General features: G+C 40.5%; 1 protein-coding gene across 3 annotated transcripts in view; it reads left to right on the forward strand.

Annotated features, from left to right (window-relative positions):
* LOC105149788 (uncharacterized) overlaps nt 1-18,635 on the forward strand; it is a 68,798-nt gene that overhangs the window by 44,832 nt on the left and 5,331 nt on the right. For all 3 annotated transcript variants that reach the window (XM_011062444.2, XM_011062443.2, XM_087411268.1), the window contains exon 3: nt 16,449-16,601. In XM_011062444.2, coding sequence (XP_011060746.2) covers nt 16,449-16,601 — 153 coding nt within the window. The remainder of the gene's footprint in view (nt 1-16,448; nt 16,602-18,635) is intronic.

Here is an 18,635-nt window from a genome sequence, read left to right on the forward strand (position 1 = left end):
GTTGGAAAGCGGAAAAACAAAGCGGCGTGCGGCTGCGAGTGCCGCAGCAACTCAGCAAGAGAGGCACGAGTAGGAGAGAGCGAGGGAAGGGGAAGCGGGAGCAAAGGGAGAGGAGAAGGTGGAGAGAGAGCTGTACGCGTTGCGTGAGAGCGCGAGCGCGCGAGTAGATGGATAGCGAGGCCTTTTGTGGAGAGGAGGCCGTGCCGCGGCTTTTACATCTTCCGAGCCGTTTCCATCAACTTTTCAAATCATGCGCGAGCGAAACCCCCATTCTGCAGTACCGTGCTCGAGAATCCATGTCGGTACGTATCATGCGACTCGCCGCGCACGCGGCGGATCTCTTTTTCTCTATCGCTCTTTCCCTCTCCCCCCCTTCCCCCCCCTCTCTTCCGCCGTGCCGCGAACATGTAGCAGCTACCGTTTTACCGTAGAGGAGAGATCTGAAACCGCGGATAACGAGATTGGAGGCGAGGCTTGCTTTCCGAAGCAAGCCGCAACTTGTACGCATCGAACACGCCCGATGATCGCGCGCCCGATGGTCGGCTTTTTCTCTATTCAGTCGCTGCCAGCGGGATATTTCCGGAGCGGTTTGCTAGCCGCGCGGAATGCGCTTGTGTTGGATTCGATTATGGTCGCGTGCTTAGAAATAGGGAATGGGCGAAGGATTCGCTTACGTATCGGATACCAGCACATTTTACGGGCTACGTCGGATTCTGGAGCGCTTTCTTATCTACCCAACTGCTTGATTTTCCACTATTGATTTCAGATCTACGCTACGGATTTATAGAAGTCTTTTAAATGATAGATTGTTAGAGTTTCGATGTTGAATAGAATATTCTGTTTGAAATGCTGTTGGTGATAATGACGATAATTATATTTTCCACCGATTGTTTCACGCGCATGTGATTTCCTGTCTTGCCGTTGGCTGCGGGTTTTAGGTCTGATCAAACTCGGCGCGAAATGATATTAATGCTGTAATTGATTGGCGCCGTTATAATAAAATGACATAAATGAGAGCAACTTCCAGCCAGATTTCACCGTTACAATATATTACGCGCATACATACGCATACACGTGTACTGACCACGCATATCATATCAATGATAGGTTTATGATGCCCGCGACTCGTATCCTTTAACCTCGCGATGAATGTGTGGACTATATTTATTAATTTAATAATTAAAACGAAGGTTCTACGCGCATCAAATTCTTTTTCTATGTATTTTTTTTTTAACAATTCATATATTATTTAATTTTGCAAAGTCGTAGAAGTAAGTCGATAAAAGCCAAGAAAATGTATATTAAGACGAAAATATAATTATATTCATAAATTATAATATATTCTAATAAAAAAATATATTTGAAAATTCAATAATTATAACGAAAATTGATAAAAGATTCTACATGTACATTATTCTCTTGATGTATTTTTTAATAATTATGTATATCAATAATTTTATGAAGTCACGAAAGTGAACTGATGGATGCCAAGAAAATGATATGAAAATAATTATATTCATAAATTATATTCTAACAAGGTACATAAAGAAACATTCTTTCATAAATATGGCAAGTTAAAAATCTTATTATATATATTATATATATACATATATTATATATACTTTATAAAATTTGCTTTCTCTTTTCCTTCAGATGTATTTATACGTATATAATATATATCCATCGGTTATGTGCGATTATCACGAAGATTATCGGAAGCACTTATACTTTCCGTTGATTAAAAATACTGACAGGTGCCGTTAACACGGTGCAGAATATTGCGATGCGTAATCAGACTCGCGCGGCTCGATCATCACTCGAAAATCCACTTGGACCGAATGCAGGAGAGGGCGAGTAGGCGAGCGGGCGAACGATCCAACGAGCATTCTCGCGATTTACGGCAATAAGGAATTATTAGCCGGAATGTCTCGCTGGAGAGATTCCGGATTACACACGTACATCCGATGGGAAAGCGTGTGCGACGCAGCATCGCATCGGCGCGGCGCGGAGAGGTGGGGCAGGGGATGAGAACACCATCGAATTCGAAGCGACGAGGCTCGATGCGTGACACGGTAACGCAAACAGAAATCCGACACGCCAGGCGGACAGAGAGGACGGACGGACGACGTTGGGGTTGGGAGGGTGTCACGAGGGGGTTGAATCGGGTAGACAGACGGCGACAGAGAGAACGAGCGCGTCGCGGGGGGTGACGAGGGCGAGACGGGGCTTATATCGTTCGCGTTGACTGCGGATCGTGCTCTCTACCCCGTGGTCTCCGGCTTCCAATGTCGACGAGGATGGAAACGCGAACCCGTACCGCAGTGGAGGTCCTCTTCTTTTTTTTTTTTACCTCTTTTTTTTGTCGCTGACCATAGGAGGACACGCAAACACGCGCACGCACTCGCTTGATGAACGAGAGAGGCGGAATGGTAAAGTGCAAAAGAGAGAAAGAGAGAGAGGGGAAGAATGAGAGCACAGAGGATAGAAGCGCGGTCACTTCCGTAATACGTTTGTCGCCCCGCTGGCGTATTCACGTAAATCGGGGTTGAACAACGTCCCTTGTGATTCGCTATCGACGGGCTTCCTGGGAAACCAGCCAGCTGCCGATTGACTTTGCTTTTAAGTAAGGTGATGCAAGATTGCACCAGTGAATCTAATTTTACTTTATTTCATGAGATAGACACGTGGAATTAATCATGCGCGGTCTCAAACAGTTTTAAGAGATCAATGGAAATTAATTATTATATTTTCACTAAAATTAGATTATTAGATATGTTATCGATGTTGTCAGCCATATGTACTGCTTGATTTTCAACATTAACAATGGCTTTGCAAATTGAAAAATATAATTTATACAGTACAGTTATGTATTATATGTATATTTTTCAGGTGGTTAGAGAAATATTTATAGAATTTTTTCTTTATATATAGTCCGACGTAAAAGAGGAGTCTTTTTGCTTTTTGTGAAAATAATTAATATATATGTAGCAGCAATTTCACGTGAAAATGTCAATCCTGCAAATTGCCCTTTTAATAATTAAATTCTGCTAAAGCATTCTTATTCACAAGTTTATAACAATCGCTTAATCGAAAACCCCGAAATACTTGTCAACATTTTATATCATACAGAATAGTACTCGTAACACTTGTCTTTCGATAGCTAATATATAGAATTCAACAACTCAAAATATCTCTCTCTCTCTCTCTCTCTCTTTCCGTCCTACTCTCACATATATTTATTTTGTGGTGCATCGCACGAGATCACCGCGTTACCATAAACTTTCGATCCTAAATGCTTCAGTCCGAAAGGAATCGCGGATTTCGTATTCAGAAAGTTCCTGGTACTGTTCCAAGCTTGGCGATTTCTTTCGTGCCAGACGCAGTCTAGGAGTTCGCGACCCTTCCTTCCATTGGCGGATGACCCCGTTGACTCCTGCAAATCATTCGCCGGCGATGCTATCCAGTTTTTTCGATTCAATTAGCGTTCTCTCGTGCTGTTACGCAGATTGCTGTGAAATAGATAGTCTTTCGTTATAGGCGATACTTTTAACGTAATCGATATCAATTACGATCAACCATCATTTGCAATGTTTTACAGAAATGGGTAATTATAATTTGGAAAATATAAATAATATTTATTGTCACATTTAACGTGTTATATTTGACAAAATTATTCTGTCATAGAAGAAAGTTTAAAGTTTTCATACGTGTAATAGAGAGATATTGCAAGACTTATTACCGATCGATTGCAAGTATCATATTGCTGATTAAATAATTGATTTCTGATACACAGTCCGTAATTAGAAACCACAAATCTCATTAGCATAATACTTGGATAAAATATATATATATGTATAAAAAGTAGAGAAAATAATAAATAAAATTATTGATAATTTGCACTATTATCAGAATATGTTTTTAATCGGTCGAGAATAGGATATTAAATTGATTTTCAATATGGCATCGCTAATGAGAAACAACCCGGATCACCTCGAGGAATAGCAGTCTTTTCGATAAAATAGATTCCACATAGAATAGAGGGTACATAAATGGATGTTAGTGCATTTAGGCTTTTATCTTTTATCGAGACATTCTTAATCGACTGTGCGAACGCAACATTGTCGTCCAACATATAGATTTTCGATATATACCGAATCGTTAATTAGTTTCGATCGGTGGGGATTAGTAGCGCGCGTTTTCGACGAGATATATTCAAGAAATAGAACCGTAGACGCGTATCGCTGGTGAGCCGCGTTTTACCTTTTAGCCGAGACACGCTCTTAATCGACCGCGAATACTACATCGCATCGGCGCGGCTACACCGGCATCGATTTCCGATATGGAGCCACTAATTAGAGCCGGCAGGCCGCGCCGTGACGCGACGCGACGCGACGCGACGCGACGGTCGGGACGGCGCGACGGGGTTTATCGCATTTCCAGGCGTCGCTGATATTATATTAGCCGGCCGACCGATCGGTCGACCGAGGTGGAGAACGGTCTCGGCATAACGCGGTCTCCCCGCGTGATTTGGGTTTCACGCAATGCGTCTCTCTCTCTCTCTCTCTCTCTCTAAGCGTGTGCTTTTTACGGAGAGACTTACGGGCCGGTCCGAACTTGCCGCGACTCTTTTCACGCGCTCTCGCTACCCCCTTCTGTCCCCTTCTCGGAATGTCTCCTGCTTTAACGCTGCCCCTCTCTCTCTCTCCCTCTTGTCCCGTATAATGCACGGCGGCGGTAAGCTGGCTGGCAGCTGCCTGCCTTCCGTGCAACCAGCAAGGCTAGCGGCCCAGTCTGGCTGGCCCGTTCCTCCACGTACGGCTCTCCACGCATGGAATCTCCGGAGATTCTCTCCTCCGTCTCCCCAGCGTCCCTCCTCCTCCTCCTCCTCCACTACCACCTTTCCATCGCATCGCCGCACCGTCATTACTTCGTCGCCGCTACTTCTACCAGCGCTTACCATCGCTTCACCGCACTGACGATATCCCGCTTTCCATCCCGTTCTGTCTCTCCTTCTTTCTCACTTCTCGCGGATCCTTTTGCGCGCGTCCTCTCTTTCCTCCTCTCGGAACATAGATATGGAGAGACTCCGCGTGTGTAGTATTTCTCCTCGTGACTTCCAGTTTGTCGCGGATACCATCCTCGTTCCTTCGCACATTCGTTCTCGCTCTTTCATTCGCGCCACGAGCTTCCCCACCTCGTGTCTCCCTCGTCGTCCTACGTCGTGCCCCTCCCCCTCCCTCCGGCTGTCCCGCTTACTCTGTTCCGACACCACAGGCGGTTCCAAGCGACGCCTGCGCGAGAGCGAGGGGAAACGTGCTTGGAGAACGTGAGTGTGAGCGGGACGGAGTGCGGTGAAGAGATAGAGGAGAAGAGGAGAGAATGCCGAAGTTTAGTCCGCGACTGCCGTCGCCGCCGTCGTTGTCGACTGGACGGACAAGTATTGTCCGGATCCCGTCCCGCTCCGGGCTTAGGGGTCCCGTTTGAAGGCGCAGCTGGGGAGAGGCTCGAGGGGGAGGGAGAGGCCTCCTCGAGTCAGATATGAATCTTTGTGCCGGGAGGGCGGCCCGCACACTCGACGGCTAACGGCGGGGTGGCATCCGTCCTTAGAGAAAGAAGCAGAAGAACGGGGGAAGAAGGAGAAGACGGGGGACCACGGCGACGAGCTCGTGTAATAATTTATTCCGTTTAGGCTCCCTGTCAAGTCTCTTCGACGCTGGATCCGAGCCCTTCTTCTTCTCCTTTTCCTCCTCCTCTTCCTCCTTCTCTTTTTCTTTATTCTTTCTCTCGTCTGCACTTTCTCTGCCCTTCTCTCTGTCTCTCTCTCTCTGTCTCTCTCTCTCTCTCTCTCTATAGCTTGGAGAATCCGCACGCGTACCTCATTCGCGACCGTATATGCATCCGTATATGATCACCATGGTTCTTAAGTCCGAAGACATTACTCGATCGGACTTAGTGAATACCATGTTCGGTACCAAAGGGGCATGCATATGTCAGCGATCTTCTCAGCGTACATTACATATCGGATTCGAGTCTCTAGTCTGTACTCGTCCCACGACAGCGGTCGATGTGCGACGAACACTAAGGGGAATCCGTGACAGACTGGAAGCCAGGAGATAGATGGAGGATCGTGATCTCTCTTCACGTGTTGAACGGAGAGAAGAAGGAGATACGAAGCGACCCCGCGCTTCGTTTCACTTTGCGTCAGCATGACAGTACTTTGAGAAAGAGAGAGAGAGAGAGAGAGAGAAAGAGGGAACAACCGATAACGCGACGTCTTCTCGTCGGGAATCGCATGACAGTTTAGCGTGACCCTGCTCGGCGCGATTTAGAGCGAAATAATAAATCGTAAGAAGTACGCGATTATATCGTAAAAGTGCGAAATTAAGTATTTCTCATATTTTCTATTAATTATTGTGTTGCACATAATATTAATTGTATATTATTATAATCTATCAATTATACTTCTTAGATTCAACGTTAATTGAGATGTACATATTGATAAAGAAAATTCGTTATGGCTGCATTAGATACAGTTATTAGTTACATGGTATTAAGTAGAGAGAATGTAAATGAAAAAATTCAAGTTGTACTACTTTTCCATAAGAGCTGTGAGATGGACCTACAGATCCGATAGGACACGAGAATGATAGGTTAAATGCTGATATTTCGCATCGTCATTGCGATGGTACAAAACGTCACGATGAAACGTAATAACGTTGTAATAAAACGCGACTATTCGCTCACACGCCACACGTCGGCTTGACTTTAACGTCGCGTTCATCTGACATTTCGTGACACCGGGTTACGCAAGCGTGATACTGCCCATCGGTTATAATTATTCGACCGCCAATTAAACGTGTTAAAGCGTCGGTATTTCGCTCATTCATTTTAGTCGCGATACTTGGCCGTAGTCGTTCGACGAGACGCTGCGTCAAAAATAAAGCACGATAATCTAAATACGTGGAAAAACATCCGGAAGTTCTCTCACGTTCGAATTTACTCAACAGCATCCGAAGTCTAGATAATGTTACATATTTACCAATGTTAGAGAAATATAATGCGACAGATTGCTGTACATAGAATGATACAAAAGTTATTGGCATTCGATAAATGTATTAATCTTAGGTAGATGGGACAGTTTTCACAACATAGTTTTCTTTAAAACCTGATTCTCTGGACAAAGAAAATTTTAAAGTTCATTATTTTTACATTCTTCTATCTCATATACCTTATTTAAATTTAACTGTGACATAATATTATAATTATAAACATACAACTATAAAAAAAAGTATAACTGTAAAACATTTTTGATGTTCCATCTACCAATTTTTGCGTCTTTAAACTAACTGCCTACTTAAAAGTTAATTAATAATCATGTATCATGAAATTCTTAAAGAATGCAATAATGATTGAAACTGACAACAAATTACGTTCATTGTTTCATCATTATTTCATAAATCATGATTTTGAGAAATTTTGTTTCCGTCAAAAGCTCTCAATATTAATAAAAAAAAAAAAAAAAGAAAAAGCGGCATCTTCATCTTTCTTCCCATTAAGTTTCATATAATTTTATAAGTTTTTAACGCGATTTTTTACATCCATCGGCACTAAGAAACTATTTTTTAGAATACGAGTTTTGCCAGATTTCTTTAAATTGAACAAATCCCGAACAAACGAATATGATGAAAGGCTAGTGATCCTCTACACGTGGAATTACGAAGGCGATTATTATCGCGACTCATACAATCTCATCGAAGTGGTCTTTGATGTCCGCGAGAGTATTTCCGGGGACGGGCGGACGTTCCGGTTTTCCATCGGATCGTCCGGTTAGCAAGCGTGCCGGACGCGGCTTTTCGGATGATTAGTCGCGCGACCGACGCGCGCGATCGGTTTCCGGTCACAGGCCGTCCTGGATTCCAGGTCGGCGCGTTGATATGAGTTCCTGCATGCCTATCTCTCTTATCGATTCGCGCGTTTCGTCGTCGTCGTCATCGTCGTCATCGTCGTAGTTGTCGTCGTCATCGTCATCGCCATCGTTATCATCGTCGTCGTCATCGTCGTCGTCGTCATCGTCGTTGTCGTCGTCGTTAACGATGCGATGAGGAGCCACTCGGACGGACGACTCTCGGAACGACGAGTGGTTTTACGAGTGGACAGTTAGGGTCGGCCGAGAGAGCGATGAAAGTTTCCGCAGAGGGAGGTCCGATAGGTCCTTCCCTCGCGTCGCAGTACCAGGGTCGTCCGGTATTCCAAGAAGGTGCCGAGACACTTTCTGATAGCTACGATCGCGATAAAGCGGCCTTCTTGGCAAGGATGCTGAGAGTGGAATTTTTGAGGAAAACCGTTCTCTATTCCTTTTACCGATAAAAATATTAGGGATAAGAGTCTAATCTACCACTAGTGCGTAGTTTGAGTCGCATTTTCGTAGACAATAGTAGTTACATTTTTATTCCTACATACTATCTTTAAAAGAATAAATTTCCCTTCGACACTTAAATAAGGCACGTTAGAATTTTAATTGCTAAATAATTTCAACGAATAGTTTTCATACGAAATGTACTTTGTTACACTCTCGGTTCTAAGATTTTTGAAAAGTAACGAAGTAAATCATCTGTTCTATACATTTTATTTATTTTAATGGATATATAATGTGAGTGAAATTTAAAAATTTTTTCCTTAAAATTGAGATATTTATAAAAGATACCGAATAGTAGAGTTTCAGAATTTGATATAAAAAAAAAGGATAAGGTGGATGTATTAAAATGATTCAGTTGGAATAGATGATGCGAAGAAAGTTCCGCTCGCATTTTTCTGTATCGATCTGTAGCGGTTTGTGGGTGTAACGCGAGTACGCCCGGAGCTAATGGGACGCTTTATGGTGGGTTTGACCTCGATAACGCGGTTCGCGGGATGTACCAAGAGAGCGGACGTTATCGGAAAAATCCACAGTCGGCGCTTTTGGATTTAAAAAGCGCGAATAAAACGGCCGCGAGGAAAAATCGTCAGTAAACAAAAAAAAAAGCCGTGATTAGCGTAGTGTGATTCGCGAGAATTGAGAATTGTATTGCCAATATATACACATGCACATGCATTTATAAATATGTATATAATGTGTGTGTGTGTGTACATATATATATATATATATGTATAGGGGAGACCGGGGCTAGTAGACTCATTTTTCAGTTTCAAATTTTTACAGATGAAATTAAGAGACTTATAAAAAAAATAAATTCTACACCAGTTACTATATACATTTGACTACCTAATAATATTTTAATAATAAGGGGAAACTGACAACTAATATGAAAAAAATTCATTTTTCTAATGTATTCCATCTGATTCAACTAATTCTGGGATCGGGATAATTTGATTAAAATTATTAAAATGAAGATTAATGTATTTTAAGTTATATCTTTGGCTACATATTAATAAAACTTTTATAAAAATATATTTTAAACACAAACATTCGCTTCGCAGGACAGAACAATGTTTCTTTTTGCAAAATTTGTTTCGTTTCATGCAAAAATAATGAGTCGAATGAGCCTTATTTTCGAGATTGGATATGAGAGAATTAAACTTATAACATTTACCACTCTCTTAAAAAGTAAATCTCTTTAAAGGAATAAAATTTTGAGTAAGTACTATAAAAGTCGTCACTAAATGAGTCATATAGTTCCAGTCATATAGTTGCTGTGACTAGTCTACTATTATCATCCGTTCATTTTTTAAAAACATTAACAATATACGATAACAAAGACATATAAACAAAAATCTGTCTTTATCAAGCAAGAACTACATTTACTATCTAAATAGAAATCAAATATCTTAGACAATCATATACGATTGTAAAAAAAACTTAAGAATAAAAATATTTAGTTAAATATTTTAAAGTTAGATAATTTTTTAAAATTGTAACATAACTTTTATCATAGATGTGTTCAGACACATTTACGCATGCCTTGCGTGTTTTGTTTTTAATGTAGCCTCGATTATTCTACTGACCCCGGTTTCCCCTACGTATAATATTATATATATATATATATATATATATATATATATATGGTACGTGCATATATACATGTATGTATATATATATATATATATATATATATATATATGAAAACAGCGCCAATTGAGTACTTTTCGCCTCTACGAGCGCGATCGATACACTTGTTGTAAATTATCCCCATGCTCGGTGGCTCGAGTTACCAAAGAAGCCGTGGCCGCGTTGGAGAAGTTCGAAATTGCTTCGGTGTGATTTCGTCGGATGGATTCGATACGCTCGTTTCAAACCGATATCTTCGTGCAATATCGAAGTCTCTTTCTAATATCTTCCTTTAGATTATAAGAATATTGTGTCGACCAAATATTCCGATAAAGCATAACTTCTAAATATCGTCAGTACTTTATATGTGCTAAAGTAATCAGCAGTGCGATAGTTCATACTAATTCATACATTAACAATTGTAGAAAATCGCTGATTAAATTCTCCTCTTTCCTGGACTTTGCTACATTTTCTATTAATTTTATTTTTGTGTATTGCATTGTAATTTTCTATTACATTACATAAATACTTTTTCATACAATATAATCAAACAAATATATTTAAAATGCAGCTAATATATTTTTCAAAGTTCTATGGGTTTACTTAGAAACTCTTTTTTTTTATAAAATAGGATAGTCGAGCAATTAAAAATTCTGCCGTTACGAGAAAGAAGACATGTCTCTGGACGTTCGTACGTAATATATCGAATTTAATCGCTAATCGAAAAAATTTCACAATCATCGCAACACAATAGTCGAAGAAATGCTGTAATAAACTCGATTCTGCTTCCGGCGAAAGGGTGACTGCTCGAACGGAACCACTACGTCTCATCGCATCTCTTTGTCCCATCTTCTCGATTTCGATTTACTTTTTCTCTTTGGATATCGGGTATGATTTCAATGTTTGGATCGAAGCTTTTCTTCTCGGATCTCTATTCCTCGTTAACACGACCGTCCTCTCTCTCTCTCTCTCTCTCTCTCTCTCCCTCTCTCGCATTGTCTTTCTCTCCTATTTTCCCATTCCTCTTCTCTGACTTCTCTCGCGTTGGCATCCCGCGGCACTCAACAGGGGCCGGTCGTTTATCTAAATGGCTACTGGGTGGCCCGGCCGACCGTGTCTCGTCCCAACAAACCAAAACTAACCCAATCACACGCTTTCCGGGCTCCGGCGCGCCTGGAAGAAACGACCCCGAGGAGAGCTGATATCCTAAGCTCGGTGATTGTCGTGCCAGCAAAACTGCGTGAGGATTTCTCGGTACTACGGTCAGGCCTGCTTGCCTGTCTGCCTGTCTGCCTGCTTGGGTCGTCGTATCGCCATTGTCGTTATCATCGTCGCTTGCCGGGTGTAATGAAGGTAATCCGACCTCGTTGAGAGAATATTTAACGGTCGGTCCCCCTGCCCGCGCGCGCACACCAACGATGTCGTGCTACTTTCCCGTCGCTTCCTAGTATCGTTGTTATGCAACGTTACGACGCTACTTCGGTACTGTTTCAATAGCAGAGACTAGGCAGAGCGGTCGTCCTCGTCTCATTGATACGAGGCTCTCTGAACGAGACCGAGCTCGCGTGAATTGTGTTTTACAGCCACCGGCGATGCGGTTATACGCGCGACTTTGCGAATTCCGTGATATTGTCGTTTAAGTAGCGAGTACAGAGTTGTACCGGAGATGCTTCTAAACTGGATATACCGTCAAAAGAGATGATAGCATATTGTCGTGAAAATCATTGCATTCATTTTAGATCTTCTGAGCGTATCTAGAATTTCTCAGTCAGCAAGTGGCAAAAATCTATCTGACAAAATTAAAATACATATATTAAAGTCAATCTTCGAAGATCTTCAAAAGAGCGACCGAAGAAATCACCCTTTTTTTCTCGATTTCGGGACTGAACTGGCTGTGCCATAAATATGCTATAAATTTTACAATCTTATAATGAGACATTAATTACAGAGAAGTTTGAAGTTGAGGTGATAATTTTTATCACAGCTGTGGAATCGAAGTTCATTATCGAATTATCATGAATCTGCGAGGTCCGATATTTTAGGAAGGTTAATCCAACCGGGTTTATATCAATTATCCACATCGCTAACTGGCTAATTAAAAATAATGTATTAAAATAGATAAACAATAAAAGGGCTAAGAATACCAAGCTGAATGTTCTTTGCTAACTAATTAAATTTAATGTTTAAATAATAGTAACAGTTTCGATCCGTTCTTAATGTGACATCTTAATGTGACAGATAGTTACAAAATAATTTGTTAAAAATTTTTTTCCGTTCGTTTTCATGCTATTATGTAATAATGAAGGCAATGTAATATCGCAATAAAAAAATGATTCTGAGAATATCTTAACTAGATTATACGAGTGTCAATTTATGTTGAACATATGCTATAATATTTTAAATATCGCAATTACCGCACCCGAACGATGCATTAGTTGACGGTGAAAACTCGCGCGCGTCAGCCGCTTAGATATCTTACCTGGGATATCTCGGGAGAGCGGAAACATTCGAAAGTGCTCGCTGACGACGATGAGCGGTTCCGCGCTCTCTTCCTTCGGCGGTTCTTTTCTTCTCATCGCGCGAGCGCTCTATTATCTGCGCCGGAAGAGGAAACGATTTGCACGGACCACCCGGTACGTGACTTTTCTCCCTCGTCCACGCGCAATTCGCGACATCCCGATACTGAGCGGTGTGGAGTCGCGCGGCGCGACTCCCTTGTGAATTTTTTTAATCCGCTTCGCCGGTCGCCGTGTCGCGCTGTTTTCTCCCCGGCATTGCGCCGCAGCGACGGCGGCGGCAGTGGCAACGTTCGGGTTCGTTTAAAATGCAAACTCGTTCGCGGTCCACGGGGGCTTTAAAAACAGCCGCTATACCTATCCGGATTTTCGTTTGCCGTACCGCCGCAAACTTGGCCCTGCCGGGTCTTACGCGCCTCATATAGGGATTTATGGCGGCGCTGACGTGTTTCTATTCTGAACCGTCTCGTCGCGTTGAGGAACATCCCCCTCCCGACGTGTTCTTTCTTACATGGTGTAACGCTCGTACTTTGCACGTCTTCATGATTCTCTTGTTTGTATTCAAACAACACGTGTGTGTGTTGTCTGAATATTCGCTCTTTTTAATCGAACGAATGTCCAAAAACGAGACATTTACTTATGATTTTACAAATATGTCAATTAAATAATAATAAAATAACATTATTGATTGTGTCTATTCAATGTCCAAAAACAAAACATAAAACATTTTCAAAACGTCTTATGTCACAATTTTAAACTTTTTGTTGTGTGAATAGACACAATCGATCATATTATTTTATTATTATTAATTGACATATTTTTAAAATTTTGAGTAAATGTATCTTGACTCATTTTTTTGCTTCGAGCTGATCCAATTTTTTAATTTCCTTTTTCGCTTATAATACATACATACATTTATAACTTTTATGTTTTGTGATTTTGTTAGAATCGCAAGTTGAACAATATAGATTTCAATATTAAATTATAGCGAATATGAAATATGAAACTTTCAAATCACTTCTGATAATTTCGTTATTAAAAAATAAATAAAAACTTTTCCTTGAAATTTTCTGATTATTAAGAAATAATTTATGCAGAACAAAGATTTTTCTTGCTTTTTTTTGTTCGAGAATAAATTTGTTGTCTCATTTTTCATCTAGTAAGATGTCACGCATTTTTCTTCTGAAATTCTCATTTGCTAGAGAAAAGAGATTACTTCCTTCAAGATTCTTTTTTTCTTAAAAACGAATAATTCTTTCAAATTTTGTATCTATAATATATATGCATCACATTTATCATCTTTTTTCAATAATTGCTCTTTCAAGAAGATTTTAATCGTATCGCAGTTGATTAGTACTTCACGGTCTTGCGATTTTAGTATCGCAAAAAAGATCCAGAATCAAATGGTCACATTTAGCGTTGAGCATTAGAGGTGAATGCGGATCTCCCCGATGTATCTTTATCTCGAAAGAGACGCTGGCGAAAGTGAGATCAGGTCTCTCTCGGCTTTCCTGGTAATTTGACAGAGCGATAAAGCCAGTTCTACCGCTCCTTTGAGGAAGATGTTGATTCAACGGTCACTGATGCATTAGATGATCGTCTAATCATTGATGTAGATGTGAGTAAAGGTGAGGGTGAGATGCGCTTAATTAGCTTGACCGTGTAACGCGAAGCGACACTGAGGGCAGCTCGGATAAAGGGCTAAATTTATCCCCGATAGTTCTTTGAGCCCCTTTGGTTGGGCACTTATTGTATGCGTGCACGCACTTCCGCGTTTTAATCCTCTGACGCAGTACTCGGTGTCTACCGCATTTAAAAGTCCTATGTATAATGATAATAAAAATCTAAAAGTATCTCTAAAAGCTACGGTAAGACAATTATAATTATCGTAGGAAGTTCTTTTGTATTCTGAAGATATAAGAGGCTTAATAATTTCAAGATAGACATTTCTAAGATATCACCGATGTATTTGTGATCACACCTTTTGAGAATTTTATGTTGATCACATAGAAGGCGAAATGACTCTAACATTTTAATTGATTGCCGTATTTACAGCTTTTGTTCTTTAAAATTGAACGTACTTTAAACATTGTAAAATACAGAAGTGCAGTGACTTTTTAAAGAGAATTTTTAATTTTAACATATTTAAAAAAAAATCATAAAGGCTGATGTCCAAGGAACAATATGGCCGAAGGTATAAAAAAGATATTTTGAACTTCGGATAAATGACAGTTTAAGTTGCATTTTAAAAAAGATCTTAGAAATATTAAAGCCTCACACCTTTTTGGGGTCTCTTTCTATCTTCAATGACCACGAAAGGTTAAATAACAAAGGAATATAATTTTAAACAAAAGATGCGATCAATTTAATAAAAGCTACTTTGGAACCTGTCTATATTTGGATTTGCTTTACGCACTGTGTGATCATTTTTGCGAGAAATATCATATACGCACATTCCGCAATAAAAAGTTCCCGTTCGATTATCTGATCGACAAACTTTTGAATAAATCGAATTTATGTTTATAAATGTGTGTTCAATATCGATTTTCTATTAATCTATTTTTGTTCTGTATCTTTATCGAGAGATAAAAATTTGAAACAATTAAATAAAACATTCCCATGATGATTGAAAATTGTTTGAATTCTGAATTAAATCCATTAATGCCGTGCTTCGAAGAGGGCAATTTGAAAGCGATAATTATTAATTCGAACGAGGATGATTTTTCCCCTGGAAAGATTACGCCGGTTTGCGAATGTGATCGGATAGGCGTCGCTTTTGTTATCCCGCTTGACCACAGCCACTTAAGCCCGTGCGCTAAACTCCACGAGTTCAACTTTACCCTTCAACAGGTGTTTAGGGAAATACAATAATGTCGCGCATGCGCGTCGAACTTCTTGAGGTCGCAAAGTTCGCTGGAACAATCTGACCGCGACCATGCCCGCGGGCGATGCCGGTACTTAGGACGAGATTAATTAAGATTACGCAGAAACGCGCCGCGGTTCTCAACCCTGGCCCGGACAAAGACGAATTTCGCGCGGTTAATGAAGAATTCCGTTAATGCAGGCGAGATAGGAAACGACGAAGCTTGATTAGGAGGTTGCACTGCGAGATAAAATCCAGCATCTATACTTGTCTTAATCAGTCTGAGCGAAATACTAATTCTAGTAAATGCATCTCGTCTTTTTAAATATAAATGTATTATTACATAGTTTTCCACAATATTGTGACATATTTACTGATCGTATGATAGAATAAGAATAAAATTATCGTAAAAGAGTTTTTCTTTGCAATTACAATTGACTGAAATATGGAAATCCGTTCTTTTATGATATAGATAATGTAGGAAATGTAGATAACACATCATATTGGCTTAATATAATACATTTAATTTTCTTTTTTTCAGATTTATTAAAACTTCATAGTTGCAATCACAAAAATTGTAATTAGTAGTTTTTCTTTTAATTGATGTAGCAAGGAAGTCTATTTTACCGATAGCAGATAATAACTTAGAAAACTGATTTACTAGCAGTCGATAAAGTAGATTTTGATGTCAACGTCGGTAACAGCTTGTGACCTAAACACGCTTATCGATTGGGAAACTTGAAGGGAAGTTACTTCCTAGATAATAGGTGGCGTTTGAATATAATATAGTTCTTGAAGAGGTTTTAAAAAATACATATATATTTACGTGTAAAACATTTAATAAATTATCGAATCGTTTAAATTATATATTCGCTTTGTCTAAAATTGTAACACGACAAAGAACGTGAAAATATAAAATCGCGTAATCTTGCTATTTATTACAACATTTTGTTGCATTTTAAATTATATATTCACACGTAATAATAAGTTAAATTTCTTATCATTTCGTGTATTCTGTTTATAGGCGTTAAATGGTGCCGAAGGTACAGTTCCACCTGGAAGAGTGTACAAAAAAGTCGCGATTGTGGAGAATTTCTTCGATATCATCCACGCCGTTCATGTTGATCTCGAAGGACGTCCCGGGAAACATGCTGGTCAAAAGCGCACCTATAGAACGGTAAGTTGTAAACTATAATTTAAAAAATTTATATAAAAAAAAATGTATACACTTTGTCTTCTCGGTTTAGAAATTTTAAACGTCGCATAGAACGCAAGTAAAAAAAGTACCATTTTATAATTAAAGACGTAAGTTGATGTCTCCAATTGTCGAGCTGCAACCGCCCCCATTGCTTGTAAACAATATTTCTCAGTATTGGAGTTTTTGGTATTAGACTTGTCACTAACCATCGAGTATCCGTCGATCCGCGAAGCGATTGAATTCCGAATTCGGGCGTTATCGGCAAAACGCGGTGAATTCCTGCATGGTTGCCCGCGACACGCGATATTTACCGTTCCCGAAGGAAGGCATCGAGGCGTTCAAGCGTCGAACACTCGATACCACACGTCATCTCACATGTTCCGGCGCGCATTCGCGTAAACCTCTCTCTTGGGTATCATATCTGTTCTCTCGTTCTCTCTTCCTCTCTCTCTTTCTATCTCGCACCCTCAGCACGCCGTCTCTTTCTACCCTTCATCGTCGGCCCCTGCGACCACCCTCCCACTCTTTGGCCTCCCATCCTCTCTCCTTTCTCTCTCTCTCTCTCTCTCTCTCTCTCTCTCTCTCTCTCTCTCGCATGCCGCGATCTGCTTGTGATTCAAAACCTCAGGACACTTGTTGCATTGCCTGCTTACTCACACACTCGAGCGTTTGCGCGACGGTGGAACTGTTTTACGTTCAAGTCGGCGTTAGGCGGCGGGATTCATCGGCTCCAGAGAGGAGAGCCCGCGTTATGTCACAGTGCCGCGTTGCGCAACGCGATACCGCTGTGTCAAGGATGGTGGATTTCGAGTTGATGCTGTTATATCGCAAGGGTTGCAGAAATTGACCGATTCGGTACACGCAATTTACCTTTGACGACTCGCACCTTTAATGCGCGTCCGATCGATACGTTACGTGTTACAGTTCATAGCGCGCAATTTGCCGTTCGAAGTTAATCGGAAGTCCCCGTAATCGAGCGAGAATAACGAGCAAAACTTCCGCTAAGAGCGTCTCTGTTGAAAAGTCATAAAGTTGCAACTACATTTAAGAATGATTCATTGATTTATATTTGTTGTGAAATCTTTTAAATTCCGATTCAGAGAAGTAAGGAGGAAAGGATAAATGAAAGAGTCTTTGTTAAATACGAACAACTAAAATGTAGATTTTGTTTATTTAATGTATAATCTGTTTGCTCAATATATAATCTGTGCTGTTTCATTATACAATAAACTCGCGGTCTCGCGTAAAGAAACGCGGTGCGTGCTTGGCTTAGCACTGAGACACTACCGTCTCCTGAAATATATTACGCAATATAAAATTTGATGTTTATTAGATAAGTACTTGTCATTCCTTCAGCACTTCATATATTAAACATTATTATCGAGAAATATTCTAGTTATTCAATAATTTATTTCCATTTTATCGGTACTCTGATGCAATCCGTTATCCTTTCACAAGTCCGAACCAAAATATTAATAACTGTCGACTAACAATCGATTAAAAATGCAATACATTGTTTCGAATTTTCACCTGAGAAACATATCTTTTTTTTTTTGCTTTTATTTTCTTTGAGTTGCAAGGTTTCGGATAAATCTTATCGAATTACCCCTTCTTCCATGGAACTCGTGCAGTTATACGCACACGTATATACATCAGTCTCCGTTGGCTTTCTCGGCCTCTCACAGAGGCTGCCATCCACCTTGATTAAGTTATGCCGCCCCTCCCCCCTTCACTTCCTTAGAGAGAAACGTTTCCTATTAAGAGGCGGCGAACATCCCTCCGGCTGAACACCTCCTCTCGCAGAAGACATCAAAGTTCCGTTATACTGCTCATGAATTTTCCCCAGTGGGCGTCGCGCGTAAAACGATGCCACGTGACAGCGATACTCGGAGAGCGGGAAGGGCCATTCGCGCGCGCATTAACGTGTCGATTGACAATGGTAGTTGCGTATTATTATTGCACGAACGTGCACTTGGGTACGGCGCCTCGACCGGGTGGAATTGCTTAATTATC

Source organism: Acromyrmex echinatior, chromosome 11 (assembly GCF_024713525.1).
Source record: "Acromyrmex echinatior isolate Ae372 chromosome 11, ASM2471352v2, whole genome shotgun sequence".
Classification (NCBI taxonomy): domain Eukaryota; kingdom Metazoa; phylum Arthropoda; class Insecta; order Hymenoptera; family Formicidae; genus Acromyrmex; species Acromyrmex echinatior.